Genomic DNA, 23,663 nt, shown 5'->3' with positions numbered 1-23,663 from the left:
GCTTCTAGCCCCCTCCAGAGAGGGGCAGCAGCGGAGAGGCGGGAGAGAGCGTGGAATGCGGGCCGAGGAGGGGACGGCGGCGGTAGGCGTCATCGGTGAGGGACGGGCCGATCTCGCGGATCTCCTGGATGAGCGGGAGCACGAGCTGGAGCCAGCGCTGGAGGCCGAAGGACTCCTTGCGCTGCGAGCGGCGAAACTCGTGGAACGACCGTGCGGAGGCGACGGCGGCGAGGAGGTCCTCGACCAGGGCCTCGTCCGACAGCTGCCTCCCCGATGGCTCGGACGGGTCCGCCTCTGCCTCTGGCTCTGAGTCGCCCCCGGGCACCGCCTGCCGCGGAAAGATGGACCACGGCAGCATCGATCGGTCAATGCGCTAGATGGTGTGCGCTGAATCCTCCGGGGAAGGGAATGGCGATGGAATGGCAAACGAACGTGAGGAGCAGGTGGTGGAGAGAGCAAGGAGGAAGAAGGCTTTTCGCGGGCTGAGCTGAATTCCAGGGGAGGGGCCCTCAAGGGCTGCCATTCCCTATCTCCCAAAAATAGCAAATGGGAGAAAACCCAAAAAATTGCAACCATAAATAATACATATATATAAGAGTAAATTATATATGTAGGTGTAAATTAATGCAATAACTAGTAGACTGTTTAAAATGATGGTTGTGGCAGCTACAATACTGATGTCACAAAGCGAAGCGGACATGGGTGGTCCCCACCTACATGCACAAGCACGGGCACAAGCCAAGCGAAGGGGCATGGGCGTGGGTGGTCCTCACCTGCATGCACGGGCACGTGCGCAATACGGAAGCAAAGCGAAGCGTAGTAGCATGCCGGACACGGGCGTGGGTGGTCCCAGGAGCAGGCATGGCGCAGCTGCATGCCTACGCACACGGGCGGGCGGGTGGGCGCAGCAATTGCAGCCGTATACGAGGCAGGGGGGGCAGGCGCAGCATGCGGTAAGGCTTAGCAGCATGCGGAGCAGACAGGGGCGTCCTGACGGGGGCTAGCATCTGGACGTCCGGACGCTAGCCATGCTGAACTTAAAAATAGGTTATATGAAAATCTTAAACCAGGGACAGAAAAGTTGTAAAACAACTGCATCCAACCATTTAATTATTAATTAGCTACCTGGATCAGAAGATACGCTTAGTTCTCCTTGGCATGTATCCATTAATTTCATTTGGCCACAAAAATCAACTGATTTTTGAATTTGAAATCTAAAAAATATCTATTTTCACACTAGCTAGGCCTTTACAAATTGTTGAACTATGATTTCCACTCTCCTCTTGGGATAGGGAATGAATAACACTGTCAGCACAACGGTAGAGATGTGACTGCAAGGAAGTGGGGCCCACAGGCGGAGAGACAACTACTCCCTCCGTCCCACAATATTTGCACATCTAGGGTTTGGGCACGCAAATCAAAACTGGCGTAAATGGCGCTGCTATCCCTAGAAACATCCATCTGACTTGATTTGGAGCCTTGGCGGGTTAACCAAACGAGTGGATGGGGAAGCTTCTAGATCCTACGTTGCTTTCCTCTTTGTCCGGTTTTTCTTTTATTTCACGGTCGTACCTGCTGTGGCTGCTGTAGTCAGTAGATGTTGTACCCTAGGTACCCTATATGGCACTTTAATTTGGGACAATTTTTGAATGCCAAATGTGCAAATATTTTGGGACTGAGGGAGTATTCGTACTCCGGCAATAGCAGTAGGGATGACAGTCCATGAACGACTAGTTCCTCTCAAACACTGGAGTAGCAGTACCAAAGCTACAACTGAATATTTGTTCTTCCTGGTGTTTATTTCTGAGCAATTTTCCAGCATAACTAATTTGAGCATAAAATACATAACTAATTTGAGCATAAAACATAATTGGTCATGACACCACAGTAAATCAGTTTAATTAAAAGTAAGTTATAAACCAAACTCGGGACAGAGAATTTTAGTTTGCAATTAAACCGACTACTCATTACCATTTACCAAAATTATATTTGTCATTTAAATTAAGAGATCTTATTATTTGAAATACATTCGAGAAGGGGCTTCTTTCTAGGTGAGTGTTCACTTTTTTCAAATTTATATTTGTCATTTAAATTAAGAGATCTTATTTTGAACTAGAGATACATTTGAGAAGGAGGCTCTTGGTAGGTGAGTGTCTGGTTTTCACTTCCCTGTGTTTTCTTGTTTCCTGTATCTTTATTACTCCCTTGCTGTCGCCGTTACTAGCTGCACCGCCCACCATTCACCCCAACCGCTCGGGCCACTATACTTTTCCTCTAGTTGGAATCTTCTTAGAAGGAAGACGACAAAGCTTTGTCCCTGTCTCCTTGCTTGCGAGCGCCACCACCGTCAGGCCAACTACGCCCCCGTCCCCCTCTAAGAGCCCGTTTGGCCGGCCTCCGAGCGGCTCCGGCTCTCGGACTCCTCCCCTATAGCGACACTATTCACTGAAGACATTTTTCTCTCTCCTCCTTTTCTCTCTCACTGACAGCGCCGGAGCCGGAGAAGCTTGTTTTTTGGCTCCTCCGGCTCCAGCTCCTGCGCGCTACAGTTACGCTACCGTGTGGGAGCCAGAGCCGGCGGGAGCCCGGCCAAACGCGCCCTAAGGTCGCTGGACATGGAATCCTAACCTCAAATCTCCACCATCTCTACTACTGCCACCTTGTCTAATGCCCCTCGGCCTGTGGTGACATCGTTGCCAGCTGCACTGCCCACCATCCCTTGTGCTATTCACACCCCCGTTCTTTGCTAGTCAGTTTTAGAGTGTGTGCATCACGTGTCTTGGCAATGCACGCACACCGAACAATGATTTTGCATAGGCTCCCTGCTAACAACGATTCATTTGTCCTTAATAAGACTAGTATAAGGGAAATTTGAAGCTCATGCTTATGTCCCATTTCGAACGTTGGAATTGAATAGTTTCTATCTCTCTTTTCCTGCCACATTTCTACTTTTGCACCAAATCTTCAATGTGCATAACTTTTTGGGTGAATTGTTTTTCTTTTAAAAAAGTATTTGGAAACTCCAAGACCACGATTATTCTTCATGTTGAAGATTCAAGTTCTTTTTTTCTGTTTTTTGCTGAATTCCTAGTCGTTAAAGTGGGCCTTCAGATGAAATTCAAAAACAGGTTATATGGAAAATCTTAAACCAGGGGCAGGAAAGTTGTAAGACAACTGCATCCAACCATTTAATTATTATTAGCTACCTGGATCAGAAGATACGCTTAGTTCTCCTTGGTATGTATCCATTAATTTCATTTGGCCACAAAATTCAACTGATTTTCGAATTTTGAAATCTAAAAATATCTAGCCTATCTGTTTTACAAATTGTTGAACACTGATTTCTCATTCTCCTCTTGGGAATAGCGAACGATGCTACTGTCAGTGTCAGCAACTCAGCATAACGGTACGTAGCGGCCTGTTCGGCTGATGGTTTCTGTGGCTGCTGCTGCTGCTGATACTGATTTGTTGGAAGAGAAAAACACTGTTTCATGGCTGAAAATAATGCTGATTTTGGCGGTTAAGCTCAAACAAACAGGGCCCTAGAGATGTGACTGCAAGGGAGTGGGGCCCACATGCGAGAACAGATAGGCAGTAGCAGTAGTACGGATGAGCAGGGATGGCCGTCCATGAACGACTACTAGTTCAAACACTGCAGTAGTGTAGGAGTATTCAATCGTAGCAGAGCTACAACTCAATAAAATATTCAGTATAAAATAGAGCTCCTCGTGACACCACGGTAAATCAATTTAATTAAAAGTATGTTATCATCAAAACTCTGGGCATGGAATTTTATATATCGCAATCAACCAAACTACTCCCAGTTCAATAGGGCCGACCGCGGCAAAAACTATTCCAAGTACAAAGAACCTGAAATGAACCTATAGAACCTAAATCAGCAGTATATACCCCAACAATTATAAAGCTAATGAATTTAGTGCAAAGAACGTGAAATCAACCCATGGAACCAAATTTAGCAATATGTATCGCGACAATTATAAAGCTATATATTTAGTACAAAGACTTGAAATCAACCCAATTGCTGCACGTTCAATAGACTCAGCTAAAGGCTATAAATTTAGTAGGAAGAACGTGAAATCAGCCCGTGAAACTAAAACCGACGGTACATATTGCGATATTTATAAAGCTATTAAATTTAGTACGAGGAACGTGAAATCAGCCCGTGAAACCAACATCATCATTACACGCCGTGGTGATTATACATCTATTAAATTTAGTACGAAGAATGTGAAAACAAACCAAAATCAGTATTACACGCCGCGGTGATTATAAATCTATTAAATTTAGTACGAAGAATGTGAAAACAACCCATGGAAGTATGGAACTAAACTCAGCACTACTACATAGGAATTACACATGCTTCTTTTTATCCTATACATACATAGGTAATTAAAAAGATGCACATATATATTGTCTACTAGATGGAAACTTAAAGCTGACGCCGCCTCATGTAATGGCCATCTATCCACAGTCTTAAAGTCTTTGCTGGGTCATCAAGGCTTGCAAACAAAGTGTGCTTATTTTTGAAAGCAGGAGCACATGTGGAATCCCTAGCCGTTGAGGGCGCCCCCACAGCTGCCCCGGCCGTCCAGATCCCATCCGACGGCCCCCATCGCACGACCGTTGCGTTTAAACAGCTCGGACCGCCCTTCCCCTTTTGGGTCTCCTCCCCCTATTTTATCGCTCCCGTGGCCCGTCTCTCTCCTCCGCTCCTCCTCTTGGCTCCTGCCTGCCACCACCAGCAGGTACCGCAGCGGAGAGGCAGCGAGGCCGTCCCTTAGGGGGGGGGGAGCTCCTGCCGTGCTGCGCTTCGTCTCCCGGCCCGTTGGTTCTTCCCTAGGTCCGTACGCGCGTGCTTCTCGTCCGCATCCGGCGGCCGTGTGGGTGAAAGAAAGTTTGGTTCTTGGACTGACGCGTGCGTTTCTTGAACGGGGTTGTTGGGTGCGGTAGTCTGAGCTTTAGTTTGCGCTAGGGTTTGAATTGTTCCCTGCTCTTGTTTTGCATTGGATTTGGGTTCTTTAGCTGTGACTCCCTTGGATCTCCGGTCAGATGGAGCAATTCAGGGAGAAGATCAGCTGAAAGCGAGATTGCATTCAGACTTGTAGCTAGCTAGCTAGCTTTGTTGCCTGCTGCCGGTGGATCTTCTCCCGAAGATCTCCCATGCTCTTCGGATTCCATCGAAGAACGCCAAGAATTTGCCCCCGCGTTCTCGGAACCCGAGTTCTTCCGAGCTTCTTGCCCCGAATTTCTCAAAGTTGCCTCTTTTCCTCTTCTCGGACTGAGCTGGGGGGATCTCTTGTTTCTCTCCAGACTCCAGCTATGGAACATGCCATCAGTGGCTCTCTTCAAATTCCCGGAATTCCCAGCGTTTTAATCCATTTTTTGACCTTCCTATGGTCTTACCTGCCGCATTTGTCGTCTTGGAATCGTTCTGACGTACTACGATGCGGAATGTCACGCGATATTCAAACCAAAAGGCCTTGCTTTAAGCAGATCCGCGTAGCTCTTGGCGTTTATCAGTTTCTCATGTACCGTTCGGTTTGACTTTCTTGCTGCAGTAGCTCGTCAGCAATGGAGAATCTGAGATCTGAAAACGGCCACCAAGGTGTTGCCATGGAGGGCGTCAAGTTTGCGCCGGAGATGGCCAACACCAACCGGAGAGCCCTCAGCGACATCAAGAACATAATAGGAGGCCCACACCAGCACTTGGCTGTCAGCAAGAGGGGTCTCTCAGAGTAAGCCCCCCGAGCTGTGCACAAATTTTGCTTCACCTGTAGCTTCCAATTGCATGAACTGGATCTCTAATTGAGTTAATTTCATTGCTTCAGAAAACCAGCTGCTGCTGTAAATACTAAAGATCAAGATGGCTTTGTTGGACACCGTCCGGTCACAAGGTTTGCAATCTAACACCTCACTTCTAGTAGTTACTAATTACCATCCTGGATCGAATTACCATATATACCAGGTTAATGAAGTAGTATGTCTTGCTCTTTTGGCAGGAAATTCGCTGCAACACTGGCAAACCAACCTACGGTTGCCCATCTGGTAATAGTCATTAAAGATATTCAAATTGTTGCTAGTTTGATAGTGTCTGCTCTGTGCACTGCTGTTTGTTTCTGTAAATTTATGCTCCCATTATGGCATTATACAAGTTAGGATTGACGTAGGAGCCAGATTATGAATGTGCAGTGCACTGTCTTTTGCTGCCAGTTAGATAATTTCCTGATAGATGCTGCTGCTTCTTATGGTAAATACGCCAATTCAGACATTTCATCAGTGTGAAAGAGAATTCAGATTTTATTTGCACGTAGCATATAAGTTTTTATATATTTGAATGTGATGCACTATGTTTTTGCTGTGAAATTGACAATTCTTGGATGCATGTTGCTGCAACTTGTGGTAAATATGGCCATTCAAATATCTGACCTGTGAAGTGTGAAAGGGCACCCATGGACTTCAAACTTGTATATTGAAGTCCTTTATATATAATAATAATAAATTCAGCTTTTGCATATAGTATATAAAGTTTTGATCTATGCCACTGAATCTTCTAATTTGTGCTGACTGCTCTTGTATGTTGTGTACATTTGAATATGCATATATAGAATTTGAATATTCTACAAACTATCTTATTCTAGTAGACCTTTTTGTTCATAAATGTCGTGCAACTTTCTTTCAGTTCACATCTCCACATGCTACAGTGAAATCCGACCTTGTTTCAACAAGTAGTAGTATTCATATATCAGCTCAGAATATTTTATTGCCATGCAGGCCCCAATTGGAAGTGAAAGACTGAAAAGAAACGCACATACAGCATTCCACACACCTGCAGATATGGAAAGCACAAAAATGACTGATGACATTCCCTTGCCTATGCTGTCGGAGATTGATGAAATGGTAAATTGACATTACTTAGCCCTTGGTAAGCATAATAGATTGGTCTATCTAGTAATTGTCATTAATACAAGTCATTTCAGATGAGCTCTGAACTGAAAGAGATCGAGATGGAAGATATTGAGGAGGCAGCACCCGATATTGACAGTTGTGATGCAGGAAACTCCCTGGCTGTGGTTGACTATGTAGATGAAATTTACAGATTTTACAGGAAAACTGAGGTAGAACTCTAATCTTGAACCTGAAGATATTTGCAATTACCCTGTTGTTGGCATTTGTAATCTGATTGCAACACTTGTACATAGGGTGCAAGCTGTGTCCCTACAAATTACATGTCAAACCAAACCGATATAAATGAGAAGATGCGTGGCATTCTAATTGACTGGCTGATAGAGGTGGGGATTTTAAGCAAACGTCTAAAGCTTTCGATTTAGTATTATTCATATGCTCTGTAAGACCTTAAAATTCCATGTTTTATTTCTTTTTTCAATGCAGGTACACTACAAATTAGAGCTGTTGGAGGATACCCTTTTCCTAACTGTGAACATCATAGATAGATTCTTGGCACGTGAAACTGTGGTGCGGAAGAAGCTTCAGTTAGTTGGTGTAACTGCTATGTTGCTCGCGTGCAAGTATGAAGAAGTGAGCGTACCGGTGGTCGAGGATCTGATCTTAATCTGTGATCGCGCCTACACAAGGGCTGATATTCTTGAAATGGTAAAAAATGTGCTGCATGTTGATTTTTAGTGCAAAATAAAACAGATAACTGACATTGAAATCTCTGCAGGAGAGGAGGATAGTGAACACACTTAATTTCAATATGTCAGTGCCGACTCCATACTGTTTCATGAGAAGGTTTCTAAAGGCAGCACAATCTGAGAAGAAGGTAAGATACTAATACATACTCATGTTTTTGTGATCAATAAATCATGTAAGCTATAGATTTGTTGTACAAGTACATAAACCCTGACAAAATCTTTATACTACTGGACAGCTCGAACTCTTGTCTTTCTTCATGATCGAGCTGAGTCTTGTCGAATACGAGATGCTCCAGTTCTGCCCGTCTATGCTAGCAGCTGCTGCCATCTACACAGCTCAATGCACCATAAATGGGTTCAAGTCCTGGAACAAATGCTGTGAGCTGCACACAAAATATTCAGAAGAGCAACTAATGTAGTTATACCTCCCTACTCTTTATATATTACAAAAGGCATATCTTTTCAGTTTTGTGCTTACAGTTACATGGTCCCTTCTACATTGCAGGGTTTGCTCTAGGATGATGGTTGAACTGCACCAAAGAGCAGCTCATGGAAAACTTACCGGGGTCCATAGAAAGTACAGCACTTTTAGATATGGCTGTGCTGCGAAATCGGAACCTGCAACTTTCTTGCTGGATGCAAGAACCTAAGATTGAACTAATATAATTGGCTGGTTATACACACTCTAACTACTTCCATGGAAAGAGTGAAAGAGAGGTGTATATAAAGGCTACTTCGACTAAACTACAGAGGTGGGATCATGTAACAGCTGTTGCAGCAACTATTTGGTGGGCTGGGTTGGTGTGTTGTTCGTTAGTTCAATAACTTAACCTCAATGAAACAGTGTTTGTGTTGTTTAGGTTTTTTCCAATTATATCCATTGGAATTTAATTCGTTGTATCTTGGGCATTATTCTTTGGTCATGTTATGTGACACCTCTGCAATCTGAAAATAAGCATTGATTGTGTGGATCTGCTGAATTTGTTTTTTCTGCACCTCTGCAATCTGAAGGATGCCTTTAGACAAAAAGCTCCATCTCAATGCACTGTCATTGTTGGTACTTTTCCATTGTTACAGGTCTTGTATATCTGTATATTTGCGAAAAAAGCTTTTTATATCTCGCTATTCACTCAAGACGGTTATCGACCCCAGACAGTTGATGCGTGAAACCTGAAGCCATGTCTCATGGCCATTTGTGCCTGATCTTAAATTATGTAGCATGTTTTCAGGTATGTGCATGGCATTATTATCAGTTTTTGTCTTTTTCTTGTTGGTCAGGGATGCTGTGTATGAAGTGTCTTTCATTCTTTGGGTAATAATAAGCATATTTCTTGCTTCAGATGCCATCAGTTTGATCCTTTTAGCTTAGCATCAGATTTTTTTCTTCCGCTGGCATCTTTATCCTATCTTGTACATTTCTTTTACTGCATTTCTCTATGCTTTGAACATTAAAAGTCTAAGTGCATCTGGAGGAGTAAAAGATAGCAAAGTAAGCAAAGAAGCTTATGATCCATTGAAGCAGAAGGCCTTTCAGCACGAAGTGCTATCTACAACTTGGAATAGCACTTCAACTTTTGGGTTCTGAAGTGAGCTTGTAGTAGCTAGCTCTGCCAAGGCATACAAAATAATCAAGTTTACTACTATGTGGTTGTCCTAATAAGGTTTCCGGTAGCAAAATCATCCACAAGTTTCAATTGTTGTCTAGTCCTATTAGACTTGGTTGTTACCAACATGCCTCATGCCTGAAATGCCTAAGTAACCATATCAAGGCTTCCATATCTATTGATTCCTAGGATATATTCTATATAACCTATATAGATACAACTCACTAAGAGTCATTAATTGTTACTTCTCTATGTTCACGATAAGCCATGTCATCTAAATTGTTCTAGCCATCTATTGTTTTTGCCAGATCAATATCTTAATATCTACTCCCTTCATCCCAAATTGTAAGTCATTCCAAGAATCTTGGAGAGTCAAACTTTTTTAAGTTTGACTAAAATTATAGAGAGAAACACAAAGATTGATGACATCAAATAGGTATAATATGAAAATATAACTAATGAAGAATCTAATGATACTTACTTGGTATGATAAATATTATTATTTTGTTATATAAATTTGGTCAAACTTGAAAAACTTTGACTCTCCAAGATTCTTGGAATGACTTACAATTTGGAATGGAGGGAGTATGATGCACGATGTGACCTCTAGCCATCTATGATGTCCCATGTTGGAGTAGAGAGAGTCCACTGATGCAAGGCTCCTTGGTGAAGTGGAAGAAGAAATCCAAGAAGGGCTCCCAAGCTCTGAAGGAAAGCTTTAGTGATCTGGTCTAATGATCTCAAGAGGTAGGGATGGTTTAAGGATCAATTGAAACTCCATGGACTTTCCCTCTTACTAGCCTTGGGTTGGGGAGAATGGCAAACAATGGGTGGGTGGGAATGAAGAGGGACGACGAAAGGAGAGGTATGCTAATGGTGTTGGACGCAAGCTTAAGTGGCCAGGTGGGCACTGAAGGAGTGACGACAACACACTTACCCGTTGCACATGAAGAGTTGCTTGACGCTGGCGATCTAACCTCCTAGAGGTACGGGGTGACCGCCTAACTGTTTAACTGGTCAATTGAAGGTCAAGAAATAGGGCTATTGTGGATGTTGATCGCAGTCTGACCACAAAACTAGAAAGATGGGTCTAACTTGTTTTTCTTTGCGTAAGTTTTTGGGTCAACTATACCTTTGAGAAAAGGGGCTTTGGGCTAACCAAGTCTTAACAAGTGGATTTTTGCAAACCTAAACAAAAGGTTTGGGTTGCTACAGAAGAAAAAAGTTGGAAGTATGCTGGACTATGTCACGCCAATGGTAGGGGCCATGCCGCGCCAATGCCTATGGTGTGTTTCCAAAAAGATTGAAAAATAAATTCTAAAAAAAGATTAAAAATATGCCTATATTTTTTGAAATATCATTTAAAAAGAACATTGCCTTTTTTAGAAAAAAAATAGAGGCGCTGCATAAGGACGCATGGAGCTTCCTGGTCGCAGCCAACTAAAAAAATACTCTATTGGTAGTGACATTTTGCATTTAAAAACAAAACATGCCTAATTAAAGATGAAGTTCTAAAATTTTGAGCTTAAGTTGAACTTGCATTTGAAGATACTCTCTCATCATTCATCACAAGCTAACACTGTGATGACACATACAAAATACGAAATACAAACTAATCCTGTATTTGGGTAAAAGAAAAGCTCGACAACCCACGGTTTGAAAGCGTCGGAAAAGGATTGAGCTTGCCAACTAATCCATGGGAAACTTAAAAATTCGATTCACAGGCTTTTAAGGGTCTCCATTGCTTGCAAGCTATTCCCTCCATCCTAAAATAACTGCAGAAGTTATACCTTTTTAGAGTTGACTAAATGTATACAACAATATATGGATATTCATGATGCCTAAAGAATACCATCAAATTAATATTAGAAAATATTTCTGAAACGCTCTAACGTGAGCATCCGACATCCTGGACTCTCCACCCACTCTCTGTGCCACCCACTGCCGCGCCCACCCGCCCTTTGCGCCACCTCCGCCCGTGTTCGCCCCCACCCGGCCCTATGTGCGTCGCCGCCCAGCTCCACGTTGCCGGCGAGCACACCGGTGACCTCCACACGCTGCCCCACCCGCCCTCTGCGCGCACCGCCGCCCTGCCAACCCCACACCCGCCCTCTGTGCGTCGCCGCCCAGCTCCGTGTTTCTGGCGAGCTCCATGTGTCGGCGAGCACAACGGTGACCTCCATGCGCTGACGAGCCTCCATTCGCCGAAGCAGTAAGGAGATGTTTGCGCTGAAAGAGCATGTTGCAGACGTATGTTTCAAGTGTTTCAAAGGTATGATGCAAGTGTTTTTATATCAATGTTGCAAAGTAGATTGAGATGTTGCACATTTTGCAATGGCTATACTAGTATGTTTCAAGTCTATGTTCTAAATGTTTCATTTGTATCCGACATATATTGCAAGTGTTTTCATCTGAATATTGCAAAAGTAGATCTCGATGTTGCATATACGTACATGCTGCAAGTGTATGTTTCAAGTGTTTCAATTGCTTCATATGCCTGATGCAAGTGTTTTATCTGGATGTTGCATATGTTTGCAACGACTTCCAGTGTTTTTCATGTGTTTTGTAAGTGTTTCACCTGGGTGTTGTAAATGTAGATCTGGTGTTGCATATGTAGCAATGGGACCCACCTATCGTAGCCACCCGTTGTAGCTACAGGGTGATGTCCGCGCGGCGTGGACCTGCTGTTAGGGGGCGGCGCAGAGAAACCGAGTGTAGGCGTGAGGGGCCCATGCAATGGGGCGCGTTGAAAAAATAGGCGGCGCGGGCACAGACGCTAGCGTTCGAATTAGGACATCCAGACACTAACAAGCTTGAAAATATTTTCATAACAAATATAGTAGGACATACTGTTGATAATATTTTTTTGATATGATCTAGCTAAATTTTAAAATAATAATGATTTTTTAAAAACTGAAATTTACAATTATTTTGAGACGGAATGAGTAAAGACTTTATCTGTAGGCTAATCCAAGTGAAGTGGCAGCCACCCATTGATTCATTAGTACTCATTTTCTAGAAAAGGGATAATAATCTGCATGCAGTTGCTGATGGATGGCTCGTGGTGATGCACTGTTGATGAAACTTCGGCTCCGTTCGGCTTACCCTATATTCGATTTGTTCGACTTATTTTTTCAGCTGAAATAGTATTTTCTCTCACAACAATTCAGCCAGAACAGTGTTTTCCAGCCAATTTCAGCCAAGATGAGACCAGCGAACAGGGCCGATTCGAGTTTGGAATACCCTGGTACAGGTAGATTTTTCGTTAAAACAAAAGATTCTTCATTTCAAGATCCAAAATTTGAATTGGGGCCTCCGATCTGGAGTTGCCAGAGAACGAACGCAAGAGCACAGGAGAAAACAAGAGGGCAGGATGAGAGGGACCAGAGAGCGCGAGAGATATCCTGATTGACCCGACAGACAGCGACTGCAAACAAAACCAGAAACGCTGGGGAGCATGTGATGCGGGAGAAAGAATTTCTCTCCCCGCCGTCCCTGTCTCCCAGGCAACTACTATTCCGCCACCAAATCCTCTGCATTAATCAGCATCCATGCTCCCCACCCAATCCCAATTAATCCTACGCAGGCAAAGTTTGTTTTTTTGGTTCTCTCATGTACGCCAGTTGGTTCGGATTGATTGATGGGACTCTCTGATTGATTGCGGAGGGAGTCTTGCTCTTCCGGTGGTCGGTTTTCGTTGATCCCTCCTGCATTGTGTGGTTCGCTCCAGCTCAGATCCGATTCTCTAGGTTTGTATCCTTTGGTTTAGCCCCTCTTCTTCTCGATTTGATTCTTTCGTCTATAAGTTGCTCGGCGGTGACGAGTAGTTGTTTGGCAATTTGACAAACACGGCGCCGCCGCTCGCCGCCGTCGCCATGGGCTCATACAACGGAAGGGCTCATTCGGCCTCCGCCTGCCAGCCCCTTGCTCTGTTCGTCTTCAACCTTCCCCTCCCTTTTCTTCAATCTCGCCCCCACCCGCCCAGCCCCCGCCGGCCAGCGTCCACCCCTAACCTGGATCAGAGGAAGAGGAGGCGTGTGTGCGCAGCGGAGGAGACGAGGCGCACGCTGGCCGGAGCTGAGGAAGACTAGCCTGTCACAAATCCATACGGCGTATGGGGAGGAGAGGACTGGTGTATTGGCTAGGCCTCTCCGAGTTCAGTCATCTCTATCTCTTTTTATATATATTTTATTTATTTATATATGGTGCTTGCAGGAAAAGACCAGAGTATCAGGTGGAACAACAGAATTCTTGGTACTGCCAAGCTGCTCAACAAGAGGAGAGCTCCTGTTTGACTTAGGGGTTGCGAATTATGACCCTCTATGAACCACACCCTGGAACAGATTTCGTTCGAAAGGGAGCAGCATAATCTGAGAAGGCCGGTTAAGGGGGGCTGTGAGAAGGGATGGCGATGGAGTTGGCCAAGCAATTGCTCATGGTTCTCGGAAGCTACACACCACCTCTCTGGGCTACAATCATCGCCGGTGTTTTTGTTATCATATCCTTCTCACTGTCCTTGTACTTGCTGTTCAACCATCTGTCAGCCTACAAAAACCCAGAGGTTGTGAATTGTTATCAGTGTCGCTTGCTATTTAAAATTTTAAATCAATGTGGTAAATTGTTTGAACTGTGTCTCACTTGGTCTTTTCACTCATTCGTGCCACATCTGTGTTCTTTCAGGAACAGAAGTTTCTTGTCGGCGTCATTCTCATGGTGCCGTGCTATGCAGTCGAGTCGGTAAGGTGCTATGCTGCTGCTTTGTCATTCATCCCAGATTAACACCTGTATTTACAGTCCAAGTATAGGATGAGATCTAGCTGTTCAATTGTTGCATCGCTATACCGTTTAACATTTTATGAGAACTCTTGCAGTACTTTTCATTGGTATATCCATCAATAAGTGTGGATATTGAAATTATGCGAGATGGATATGAGGCATTTGCTATGTACTGTTTTGGGCGCTATCTAGTTGCTTGCTTAGGTACTCCTCTCTCAATTATTACTTCACATTCCAATGTTATTATCCATATCTTGGCCTTACCATTGCACTCGTACTTATGCCAGGTGGCGAAGATAGGACAATTCAATTTTTGAATAGGGAAGGTGGTTCAGGTTCTGTTGCACCACTTTTAGGCCAAGCATCTGAACAACGATATGTAAACCATCCTTTTCCAATGAACTACATACTGAAACCGTGGCCGCTAGGTGAATGGTTCTACTTGGTCATCAAATTTGGGCTAGTTCAATATGTATGTGCCTCTTTATCTTTCATCACAATGGCTTTGCAGGGTGTTGTGAAATTCAAACTAACTCATTTCCCTGTCCTTGGACAGATGATAATAAAATCAATATGTGCTATTCTTGCGGTGATTCTTGAAGCCTTTGGAGTGTACTGTGAAGGAGAGTTTAAGTTGAACTGTGGGTAAGAGATATATAAGTTGACTTCATTTACTCAACAATCCTTGCACGAACTTGTCTTATCTGTGTTACAGTGTTCCCATCCTACTATCTTTTTTTGGAAGTTATTAAAAATGCAAATGCATTTATGCTCATTTTCCTTTGAACTGTGGGCAGGCATGTATATGTTATATGTTATATATCACTTAGTGTATCATTAGATTTAGTTGTCCTTCACCTATAGTCAACTTGCTGTTTTCTTGAACATATGTCAGATTATGTGCTCTGTTTCTGGTGTTCCGTGTTGTGGTAGTTGACTCTCACAAGCTGCATGAATGTATTTGATAACACTCAGTCACAACTAACGTTTGCATCTAATTTATGGTGTATCGTACTTTCTTTAGATGCCTCATCCTATATTAGGATACTATACATAGCTCATCCTATATCGTACTTTCTTTAGATGCCTCATCCTATATTAGGATACTATACATAGCTCAGAAATTGTTTGTTAAGTTGCACACTTTTTGAAAACATAATCTGTTTGCTGTTCTTTTTCCCTCTCTCGTCTGTTTGCCTATTATATGTTGTTGCACATGGTCAACTTGCTCATGCATTTGATGACATAGGAATTAAACAATCATTGTCTTGCCATTACTGAACTATTTACTTGTCTACCAGGTACTCTTACACGGCTGTGGTTCTCAATTTCAGTCAGTCATGGGCCTTATACTGTCTCGTTCAGTTCTATGCTGTGATAAAGGATGAGTTAGCTCATATAAAGCCTCTTGCAAAGTTTCTGACATTCAAGTCTATTGTATTCTTAACATGGTGGCAAGGTATAGCAATCGCACTGCTCTTCAATTGGGGTTTGTTGAGAGGTCCTATTGCTCAAGAATTGCAGTTCAAGTCAAGTATCCAAGACTTTATTATCTGCATAGAGGTGGTTAACTCCTATTATACCTTTTCAATACATTATTTAGCATTTGTTCATATGGGAACCTTTGCTGTTAGTAGTTTGAAGAGGGCATGTTCTATAGGTCAATATTTATGCATGTTTGCATTGTTCATGTTCATTTGAAGTAAACCTTAACAGTCTTCTGTGCTATGCAGATGGGTGTTGCTGCCGTTGTCCACCTGTATGTCTTCCCTGCGAAGCCATACGAGCTAACTGGTGATTGTTTTGTTGGAGATGTTTCAGTTCTTGGAGACTATGCTTCTGTCGACTGCCCTCTAGATCCAGATGAAGTCAAGGATAGTGAGCGCCCAACCAAGTTTAGGCTTCCCCAGCCAGATGATCGTGTCAGGTGTTCCACTGCCATAAAAGAAAGCGTTCGTGATGTCGTACTTGGAGGTGGTGAATACGTAAGGGGACGAATGCTCATTTACCTTCATCTGTTTTACTTGAATTACTATTTTTTCCTATGTCAGACAAAGTGAAATCTCATCTGACCAATCTCGCAGATTGTGAATGACTTGAAGTTTACTGTGAACCATGCTGTGGAACCAATCAATGAAAAGCTGCACATGATATCAGAGAACATCAAAAAGCGCGAGAAGGGAAAGAAGAAAACAAATGACGATAGCTGCATCAGTTCACCCACATCCTTGACCAGGGTCATCAGTGGGATTGATGATCCACTCCTGAATGGGAGCCTGAGTGACAACAGTGGCCCAAAGAAAGCACGAAGGCAACGCAGGAAATCAGGCTATGCAAGCGCAGAGAGTGGTGGAGAGAGCAGCGACCATGGCCTAGGTGGGTTTGAGATCCGAGGGAACAGATGGATTACTAGGGAGTGACAACTAAGAGCAACCTGTAGGGATACTATATAAATGTCACAGGAGTCGGCGTGTGGTGATATATGAGAACCGAACCAGTGGGTTCAAGTGTAAGATGAGGTCTCTGGCATGATGTTGTAGCACGGCCAAATCGAGATGAACAATCAGTTTGTTGTCTGTTGATTCTTTCAGCTGACAATTTCAGCTGCTGAGGCCTTGATCCTGTATTTAAGATGTCAGGACTACTTAGAGCAAGTGTTGGAAGGAAGCAATGTGCCTGTTCTGAGTTCCCACTTCATCCTTGTAAAGTACTTAAGTACAGACTAGAACTAGTCATACAAAAGAATAGATAGATGTTTCTAAAGCTGAGGCATGAGATGATGTGCCACTCTATTTGCTTTGTTTTCATGCTTTGACGCTATATATCATCATTTTCACTGTTCATTCTGAGGTCAGGGGCTCAAGGCCGAGAGAGCAGGCCGTTGTCATACTATGCTCGTGTGACGTTTAGCTTTATATTTATGGTGTGGTAACACAAGTAGCAGAAAAGCAGAACACCTTTTTCTTTTCCTTTTGCTACTATGGATGGACTTTGAGTTCCTTGAGACGATCAGATTGCAAGAGCAAACACTCTATCATCTAACTTTCCTATTCCTTGTGTATCCTGATCACTGAAGATGATCATTTGGTTTTCACTTCTTCAGTTATATATAAAGTGAAGATGGTTGTCTCTCACGCAACATACGAAGTGCAAGATGAACTCTGCACTGCAAGGAACCCCAAGAAAAACCACGGCCAAAGTTTGTCTGATTAACAACACATCCAGAGCTCATCTGACGCAGATGACACCGCATAATATCACCACTTTAATTTGTTAGAAAAGCTACACAAAAAGCACGTCAGAGAAGAAGAAAAAGCTACTTTTGGGCTACTACTAGTTGCAGTAATGATGATGATCTATATGCACAACAGCACAAGCCATAGATTATATACACATAAAAAAATACATCTGGCACCAAATTAGGACGTAATTTAATGATTTTTTTGTATTTTCCCTTGAGAACAACTTAAAAAAGCCTCCTTTTTTCCCTCCTTTTTTTAACATAAAAAAGGCAAACCGGGGACCGGTGCAGGCCCAAACGCCAATCGGCCCAGAAGTTCCTCGGCTGTTCGTGTCCGCCCACGTGGCACTCCGGCCATTCCGGACCCACAGATCCGGCGCAGGGTCATGTGCCACTGCCATGGCCTCCTGCTTGTCGCAGCGGCAGATTGCGACGGAGAAGAAAGGTGAGGAGAGAAACGACCAAGCAAAAAAAATCACGCCTTCATTGCGAGGGAGAGGATAGGGGGGAAGACGCCAAGCCAGCTCCAGTTCGGCACCCGCTATAAAGCGCCACGGACTTGGATTGCTGACGAGATGGGACTCACTCGCCGACACCGCCGCCGCCGCAATGCTGTGCCTAGTGTCGCCGTCTTCCTCTCCGACTCCGCTCCCGCCGCCGCGGCGCTCTCGCTCACCTGCTGATCGGGCGGCGCCTCCAGGGATCGCGGTGAGCTGCGGCGATCCGGAGGCTACTGGATTTACTCCCTATTTTTGGTATGTACTGATGGTTGATGGTTTCGCAGGGTGGCGGCAATGTGCGCCTGAGTGTGCTGTCTGTCCAGTGCGAGGCTCGCCGGTCAGGGGCGCGGAAGGTAGATCTTTTCCCCAGATTGGAATACGTTGTTAGGGACAAAATGGAATTTTGTAGTAGTTTTGTAGGGAAAAACTCTGGAATTTGTGGATTGGGTCTCGCTTTGGATTTGGGTGAGGCTAGGCTCCAGTGCTTTGCTACCAGTAGTCGTCGATGTTATTTTATCAAGTCAAGCAGATCTCAGATTTCAATTAAAGTTGTTTAAATTTTGGTGGTTGGTTTTCTTCTGCCATTCCAATGATTTATTACATAATAAATAGTTAAAATAAAGTGGTATACTCTGTGGTTGCTGCTGCAGCTAATTAGCCTTACTATATTGTCAGTTTATCACGTGTTAGCTTCTATTGCTCGTGTAATTCTGAATCTGTCATTAACACACTTTGCAAGGTCAAGAGCAAATTCGCCACTGCAGCTACTGTACAAGAGGATAAAACTATGGCAACTGCCAAAGGCGATATCGATCATCTCCCCATATACGATCTGGACCCCAAGCTGGAGAAATTCAAGGACCATTTCAGCTACCGGATGAAAAGATTCCTGGACCAGAAAGGCTCCATTGAGGAAAATGAGGGAAGTCTTGAAGAATTTTCTAAAGGTTAGGCTTATAATACATTCAAATGCTAATATTTGTGGCACCTGCCTATGCCGCAAAATACCGCCTTATCTGAATCATCAATCTTTATGGATTTTATATTTTTTCCAGGCTATTTGAAATTTGGGATCAATACAAGTGAGGATGGAACTGTATATCGCGAATGGGCACCTGCTGCACAGTAAGTTCTAATGTTGTCATGCAAATATGATATACTGACGAAGTATGGCTTCATTTTCTTTTTCCATTTTGCTTGTGAAGAGATGCTGTCTGATAGCAACTAGATAAAAAAAAAGGTGCTACAGCATAGGGGAGTAATCAATGTTTGGGAATACTTAACTGTTTGGAGATTTCAATCCTGTGCGAGACTGTCATGTCTTGGGCTCTTGGCTGAGGAGGCTAAAAACCTTTTTTCGCTCTCTTGTTGTTGTGATTACTTGATGCTGTTTTCTTTTGTATGACAAAACGTAGTTTCCACTAATTTAATAGATTGATGCATTTGAGTTGTTTTACTTATGGATGTAGGGAGGCAGAGCTTATTGGTGACTTCAATGAGTGGAATGGTGCAAACCACAAGATGGAGAAGGATAAATTTGGTGTTTGGTCGATCAAAATTGACCATGTCAAAGGGAAACCTGCTATCCCTCATAATTCCAAGGTTAAATTTCGCTTTCTACATGGTGGAGTATGGGTTGATCGTATTCCTGCATGGATTCGTTATGCGACTGTTGATGCCTCTAAATTTGGAGCTCCCTACGATGGTGTTCATTGGGATCCTCCTGCTTCTGAAAGGTCTGTTTCTACTGTCCTCAACCACATTGTAAACTTAAGCAATAGATCTTAGCTTGACAAAAATATATGACAAAATTATAGTACCTTTTACCTCTGTTTTGCAGGTACACATTTAAGCATCCTCGGCCTTCAAAGCCTGCTGCTCCACGTATCTATGAAGCCCATGTGGGTATGAGTGGTGAAAAGCCAGCAGTAAGCACATATAGGGAATTTGCAGACAATGTGTTGCCACGCATACGAGCAAATAACTACAACACAGTTCAGTTGATGGCAGTTATGGAACATTCTTACTATGCTTCTTTTGGGTACCATGTGACAAATTTCTTTGCGGTTAGCAGCAGATCAGGCACACCAGAGGACCTCAAATATCTTGTTGATAAGGCACACAGTTTGGGTTTGCGAGTTCTGATGGATGTTGTTCACAGCCATGCAAGTAATAATGTCACAGATGGTTTAAATGGCTATGATGTTGGACAAAGCACCCAAGAGTCCTATTTTCATACAGGAGATAGAGGTTATCATAAACTTTGGGATAGTCGGCTTTTCAACTATGCTAACTGGGAGGTATTGAGGTTTCTTCTTTCTAGCCTGAGATATTGGCTGGATGAATTCATGTTTGATGGCTTCCGATTTGATGGAGTTACATCAATGCTGTATCATCACCATGGTATCAATGTGGGGTTTACTGGAAATTACCAGGAGTATTTCAGTTTGGACACAGATGTGGATGCAGTTGTTTACATGATGCTTGCAAACCATTTAATGCACAATCTCTTGCCAGAAGCAACTGTTGTTGCTGAAGATGTTTCAGGCATGCCAGTCCTTTGCCGGTCAGTTGATGAAGGTGGAGTTGGGTTTGACTATCGCCTGGCAATGGCTATCCCTGATAGATGGATTGACTACCTGAAGAATAAAGATGACTCTGAGTGGTCGATGGGTGAAATAGCGCATACTTTGACTAACAGGAGATATACTGAAAAATGCATCGCATATGCTGAGAGCCATGATCAGGTACCCTGCATTATATTATAAGGAAGTATAGTTGGATGCAGCAAAGTATTTTATTTTCTTGTGGAGTAGAGGTAGACAACTAAACACGTCGGGCAAGGATCTTTTAATCAGACAGTAGTATATTTCATCACATTAGTAATTGCATTAATCATTCATAAATATTTAGGCCCTCATAACCATGTCTAATAATTTGCAATCACATATGACCTGTTTATCTTTACTGGAAATGAATCTCATGCAAATTTTCAGTCTATCGTTGGCGACAAAACTATAGCTTTTCTTCTGATGGACAAGGAAATGTACACTGGCATGTCAGACTTGCAGCCTGCTTCACCTACAATTTATCGAGGGATTGCACTCCAAAAGGTTCCATTTCTCCTCAAGTTCTGGTTGAACTTGGTTTTATATAATTCTTGAACGTGTTCCCTCCTCTTAGTATAGCTTGCTTATTGTGCTCTATACACTCCAGATGATTCACTTCATCACAATGGCCCTTGGAGGTGATGGCTACTTGAATTTTATGGGGAATGAGGTGAAATCTTGGTCTATTAAAAAATGTTTCCCATTAATAAGCCTTCATAAACCTGTTCGATTTTGTCTATTTGATGTTTCAGCATTTAGGGTTGATCCTCTATTTTCTCAGTAACTCAAGTTCCTAATGGCTATTCGAATAGTTAATGCTAATTCTGAATAGCGCTTGTCTTTGCACATGAAAATGTGGTCTGTTTATTGCTGCTAATCCTTTTGTGGCTTGTCCAATATATTCGTACAACATGGGATACATGTGACCCTTCACTGTTCAAAGCATACTGCTTAAATGTCAAACATCTTTTTTGAACAAAGAAATGTCAAACATCTTACAGAGATATTATCAAGTCTTTCACCCGCATCATTCTGGAATGGAAAAAAAATGAGTTTTTTTTTTCATATGCTATTTATACTTTTACACATGAGAGTGTGATCTTTGGTGAAGTTAGTTGACAGAATGGGCAGCTGCATATATTCCTTCTTATTTGTAGTGTCTTTAATTGACGTGCAATTCTCTTCTAGTTTGGTCACCCAGAATGGATTGACTTTCCAAGAGAAGGGAACAACTGGAGCTATGATAAATGCAGACGTCAGTGGAGCCTTGTGGACACTGATCACTTGCGGTACAAGGTTATGTCTATGAATACAACCCTTATATAGGTTTTTTTCGTTCCGGCATCATTCTAGGCTCTCTTTGACACTTACCTTTTCCTTTTTATCACTCTCTGATACTAGTTAGATGAGAGTTCCATACTGCTGTCACACTTTTGTGTTGAGCTGGATTCAAATATGCTTTTCCGCACTTTGTTTTGCTGCCCCACTGCCCTAGTATAGTAAACTGCACCAACCTTGTACTTCTTACTCAATAGACCGGTTGGATTGGCCTGTGCAAACCTACTATTTTGTTGACCTGGCTTTATGTATTGCCATTGTTGAATAAAAGTAATTTCAATGCATTGATTGGTATGACATTTTCTTAACTTTGCAGACCTAGGAATGCACTTCTCAATGATTGGTGGTTTTGTTAATATATAATTTGTTTTACAGCATATGGTGAACTATGTATCCAAGTGAAAGCCTGTTTTTTTTTTCTGTTTTTCTATAGTTCAAGTTTACAGTTTATCTCAGCTAACATATTATTGTTTTCTCCTTGCTCTAATGCTGAACAGTACATGAATGCGTTTGATCATGCAATGAATGCGCTCGATGAGAGATTTTCCTTCCTTTCGTCATCAAAGCAGATTGTAAGCGACATGAATGATGAGAAAAAGGTAAGGACTTGAGAATACTTAGTATGAGAGTGTTACGACATTTGTTTCTTTCTTAGGAAGAGTAGTAACTCTAGCTTGTGTGCTGTATTTTGCCGATTAAGGTGAGCTTCAATTTAGGAATGCACGGTTTCTGAAACCCTAGCCATTTGATTCAAATAGTTTGGTTTGTGAAACATTATTTCCAATTTATTTCTACTTTGTTTCAGGTTATTGTCTTTGAACGTGGAGATTTGGTTTTTGTTTTCAATTTTCATCCCAAGAAAACTTATGAGGGGTAAGTTTTGTAATCTATGTCTTTTCAAAGTCCCTTTTGCCTGTGGTCTAGTGTTCTTACTCTCATCTCTACTTTGCAAATAATATGCAGTTACAAAGTTGGATGCGATTTGCCCGGGAAATACAGAGTAGCCCTGGACTCTGATGCTTTGGCCTTTGGTGGACATGGAAGAGTAAGTAGTGATGATATATGCTGGAAAGATGTTTTTTTCCTACTCCTGTAGTTGGGGCCATGAGAATTGTATCAGGATGTCGTGTTTGCAAGATTCATCGATGTTGTGACACAGGTTGGCCACGACGTAGATCACTTCACGTCGCCTGAAGGGATACCAGGGGTGCCTGAAACAAACTTCAACAACCGGCCAAACTCATTCAAAGTCCTTTCTCCACCCCGCACTTGTGTGGTAATGTTCACTTATCAGCTACTTCTCAACTGAACTGATGAAGTAGAATCTATCAGTCGCAGTGCAATATCAGCCCCCCTGACAAATCATTCTGCTACCAGGCTTATTACCGTGTAGATGAAGAGGCTGAACGTCTTCAAGCGAAATCAGAGACAACTGGTTCTAGAAAGACTTCTCCAGAGATCATCGATGTTGATGCTACCCCCGCCAAAACTTCTACCGCTACTAAAGAAGACAAGGAGGCAACATCTGGTGGCAAGAAGGACGATTCAAGCAAGAAGGGATGGAAGTTTGCGCGCCAGTCATCGTCCAATAAAAATACCAAATGAAGCCAGAAGTCCTTGATCAAGACTGGACTGGCTGCCAGCGCCCTCTTAATAGTCCTGCTCTACTGGACTAGCAGCTGGTGCCCTTGTAATGGTCCTTTCCTGTAGCTCATAGGTGACTGGTGTCATCACCGAGCAAGCACTGCTTGTATAGTTTTCTAGATGGAGAAGAATAATCAGGGATGGATGGTGTGTATGGACAGAGGAACCATGGCCTGGGTTCACCTGGATTTTGACCATCTACTGGGTACATGGCTAAATGTGCCCAAGTATGTAAAGGATCAGTTCCTGTCCAGAATAAAAAGTTGGGTTTTCTTGTA

The 23,663-nt window shown here is 43.0% G+C and overlaps 3 protein-coding genes across 4 annotated transcripts; all 3 read left to right on the top strand.

Annotated features, from left to right (window-relative positions):
- The first annotated feature begins 4,719 nt into the window (after positions 1-4,719).
- Positions 4,720-8,638, top strand: LOC136522081 (cyclin-B2-2-like). Its single transcript, XM_066515868.1, has 11 exons — positions 4,720-4,861; positions 5,580-5,756; positions 5,850-5,915; positions 6,021-6,066; positions 6,793-6,918; positions 6,999-7,136; positions 7,221-7,310; positions 7,411-7,632; positions 7,703-7,801; positions 7,910-8,088; positions 8,179-8,638. The coding sequence occupies exons 2-11, from the start codon at positions 5,593-5,595 to the stop codon at positions 8,321-8,323; spliced, it is 1,275 nt and encodes a 424-aa protein (XP_066371965.1). The 5' UTR covers positions 4,720-4,861; positions 5,580-5,592; the 3' UTR covers positions 8,324-8,638.
- Positions 8,639-12,692: 4,054 nt separating this feature from the next.
- Positions 12,693-16,729, top strand: LOC136520162 (protein LAZ1-like). Of its 2 annotated transcripts, XM_066513593.1 has the most exons (9): positions 12,693-13,026; positions 13,493-13,838; positions 13,958-14,014; positions 14,149-14,257; positions 14,341-14,525; positions 14,610-14,698; positions 15,355-15,616; positions 15,787-16,038; positions 16,138-16,729. In XM_066513593.1, exons 2-9 carry the CDS (start codon positions 13,683-13,685, stop codon positions 16,471-16,473), a joined length of 1,446 nt encoding a protein of 481 aa, XP_066369690.1. In that variant the 5' UTR covers positions 12,693-13,026; positions 13,493-13,682; the 3' UTR covers positions 16,474-16,729. The 2 variants fall into 2 exon arrangements, with proteins under 2 accessions (XP_066369690.1, XP_066369691.1); XM_066513594.1 differs by lacking the exon at positions 12,693-13,026 and having other exon boundaries at positions 13,768-13,838; positions 13,958-14,019.
- A 991-nt stretch (positions 16,730-17,720) lies between these two features.
- LOC136519707 (1,4-alpha-glucan-branching enzyme, chloroplastic/amyloplastic-like) lies at positions 17,721-23,663 on the top strand. Its single transcript, XM_066513080.1, has 14 exons — positions 17,721-18,002; positions 18,079-18,147; positions 18,534-18,741; positions 18,850-18,919; positions 19,264-19,530; positions 19,635-20,541; positions 20,791-20,907; positions 21,011-21,073; positions 21,592-21,699; positions 22,239-22,340; positions 22,547-22,614; positions 22,705-22,786; positions 22,901-23,017; positions 23,119-23,663. The coding sequence occupies exons 1-14, from the start codon at positions 17,904-17,906 to the stop codon at positions 23,344-23,346; spliced, it is 2,505 nt and encodes an 834-aa protein (XP_066369177.1). The 5' UTR covers positions 17,721-17,903; the 3' UTR covers positions 23,347-23,663.

The sequence above is a fragment of the Miscanthus floridulus genome, chromosome 18 (genome assembly GCF_019320115.1).
Source record: "Miscanthus floridulus cultivar M001 chromosome 18, ASM1932011v1, whole genome shotgun sequence".
NCBI lineage: Eukaryota > Viridiplantae > Streptophyta > Magnoliopsida > Poales > Poaceae > Miscanthus > Miscanthus floridulus.
Note: the sequence above shows the minus strand (reverse complement) of the source record. Positions and strands in the feature narration are given on the sequence as shown.

Coding starts and splice junctions, on each gene's coding strand:
- LOC136522081 (XM_066515868.1), top strand. CDS start 5,593: ATGGAGAATCTGAGATCTGAAAACGGCCACCAAGGTGTTGCCATGGAG. Junction 6,067..6,792: donor AACCTACGGTTGCCCATCTG/GTAATAGTCATT, acceptor ATTGCCATGCAG/GCCCCAATTGGAAGTGAAAG. Junction 7,311..7,410: donor TAATTGACTGGCTGATAGAG/GTGGGGATTTTA, acceptor TTTTCAATGCAG/GTACACTACAAATTAGAGCT.
- LOC136520162 (XM_066513593.1), top strand. CDS start 13,683: ATGGCGATGGAGTTGGCCAAGCAATTGCTCATGGTTCTCGGAAGCTAC. Junction 13,839..13,957: donor CAGCCTACAAAAACCCAGAG/GTTGTGAATTGT, acceptor GTGTTCTTTCAG/GAACAGAAGTTTCTTGTCGG. Junction 15,617..15,786: donor ACTTTATTATCTGCATAGAG/GTGGTTAACTCC, acceptor TGTGCTATGCAG/ATGGGTGTTGCTGCCGTTGT.
- LOC136519707 (XM_066513080.1), top strand. CDS start 17,904: ATGCTGTGCCTAGTGTCGCCGTCTTCCTCTCCGACTCCGCTCCCGCCG. Junction 18,003..18,078: donor CGGCGCCTCCAGGGATCGCG/GTGAGCTGCGGC, acceptor ATGGTTTCGCAG/GGTGGCGGCAATGTGCGCCT. Junction 19,531..19,634: donor GATCCTCCTGCTTCTGAAAG/GTCTGTTTCTAC, acceptor TCTGTTTTGCAG/GTACACATTTAAGCATCCTC.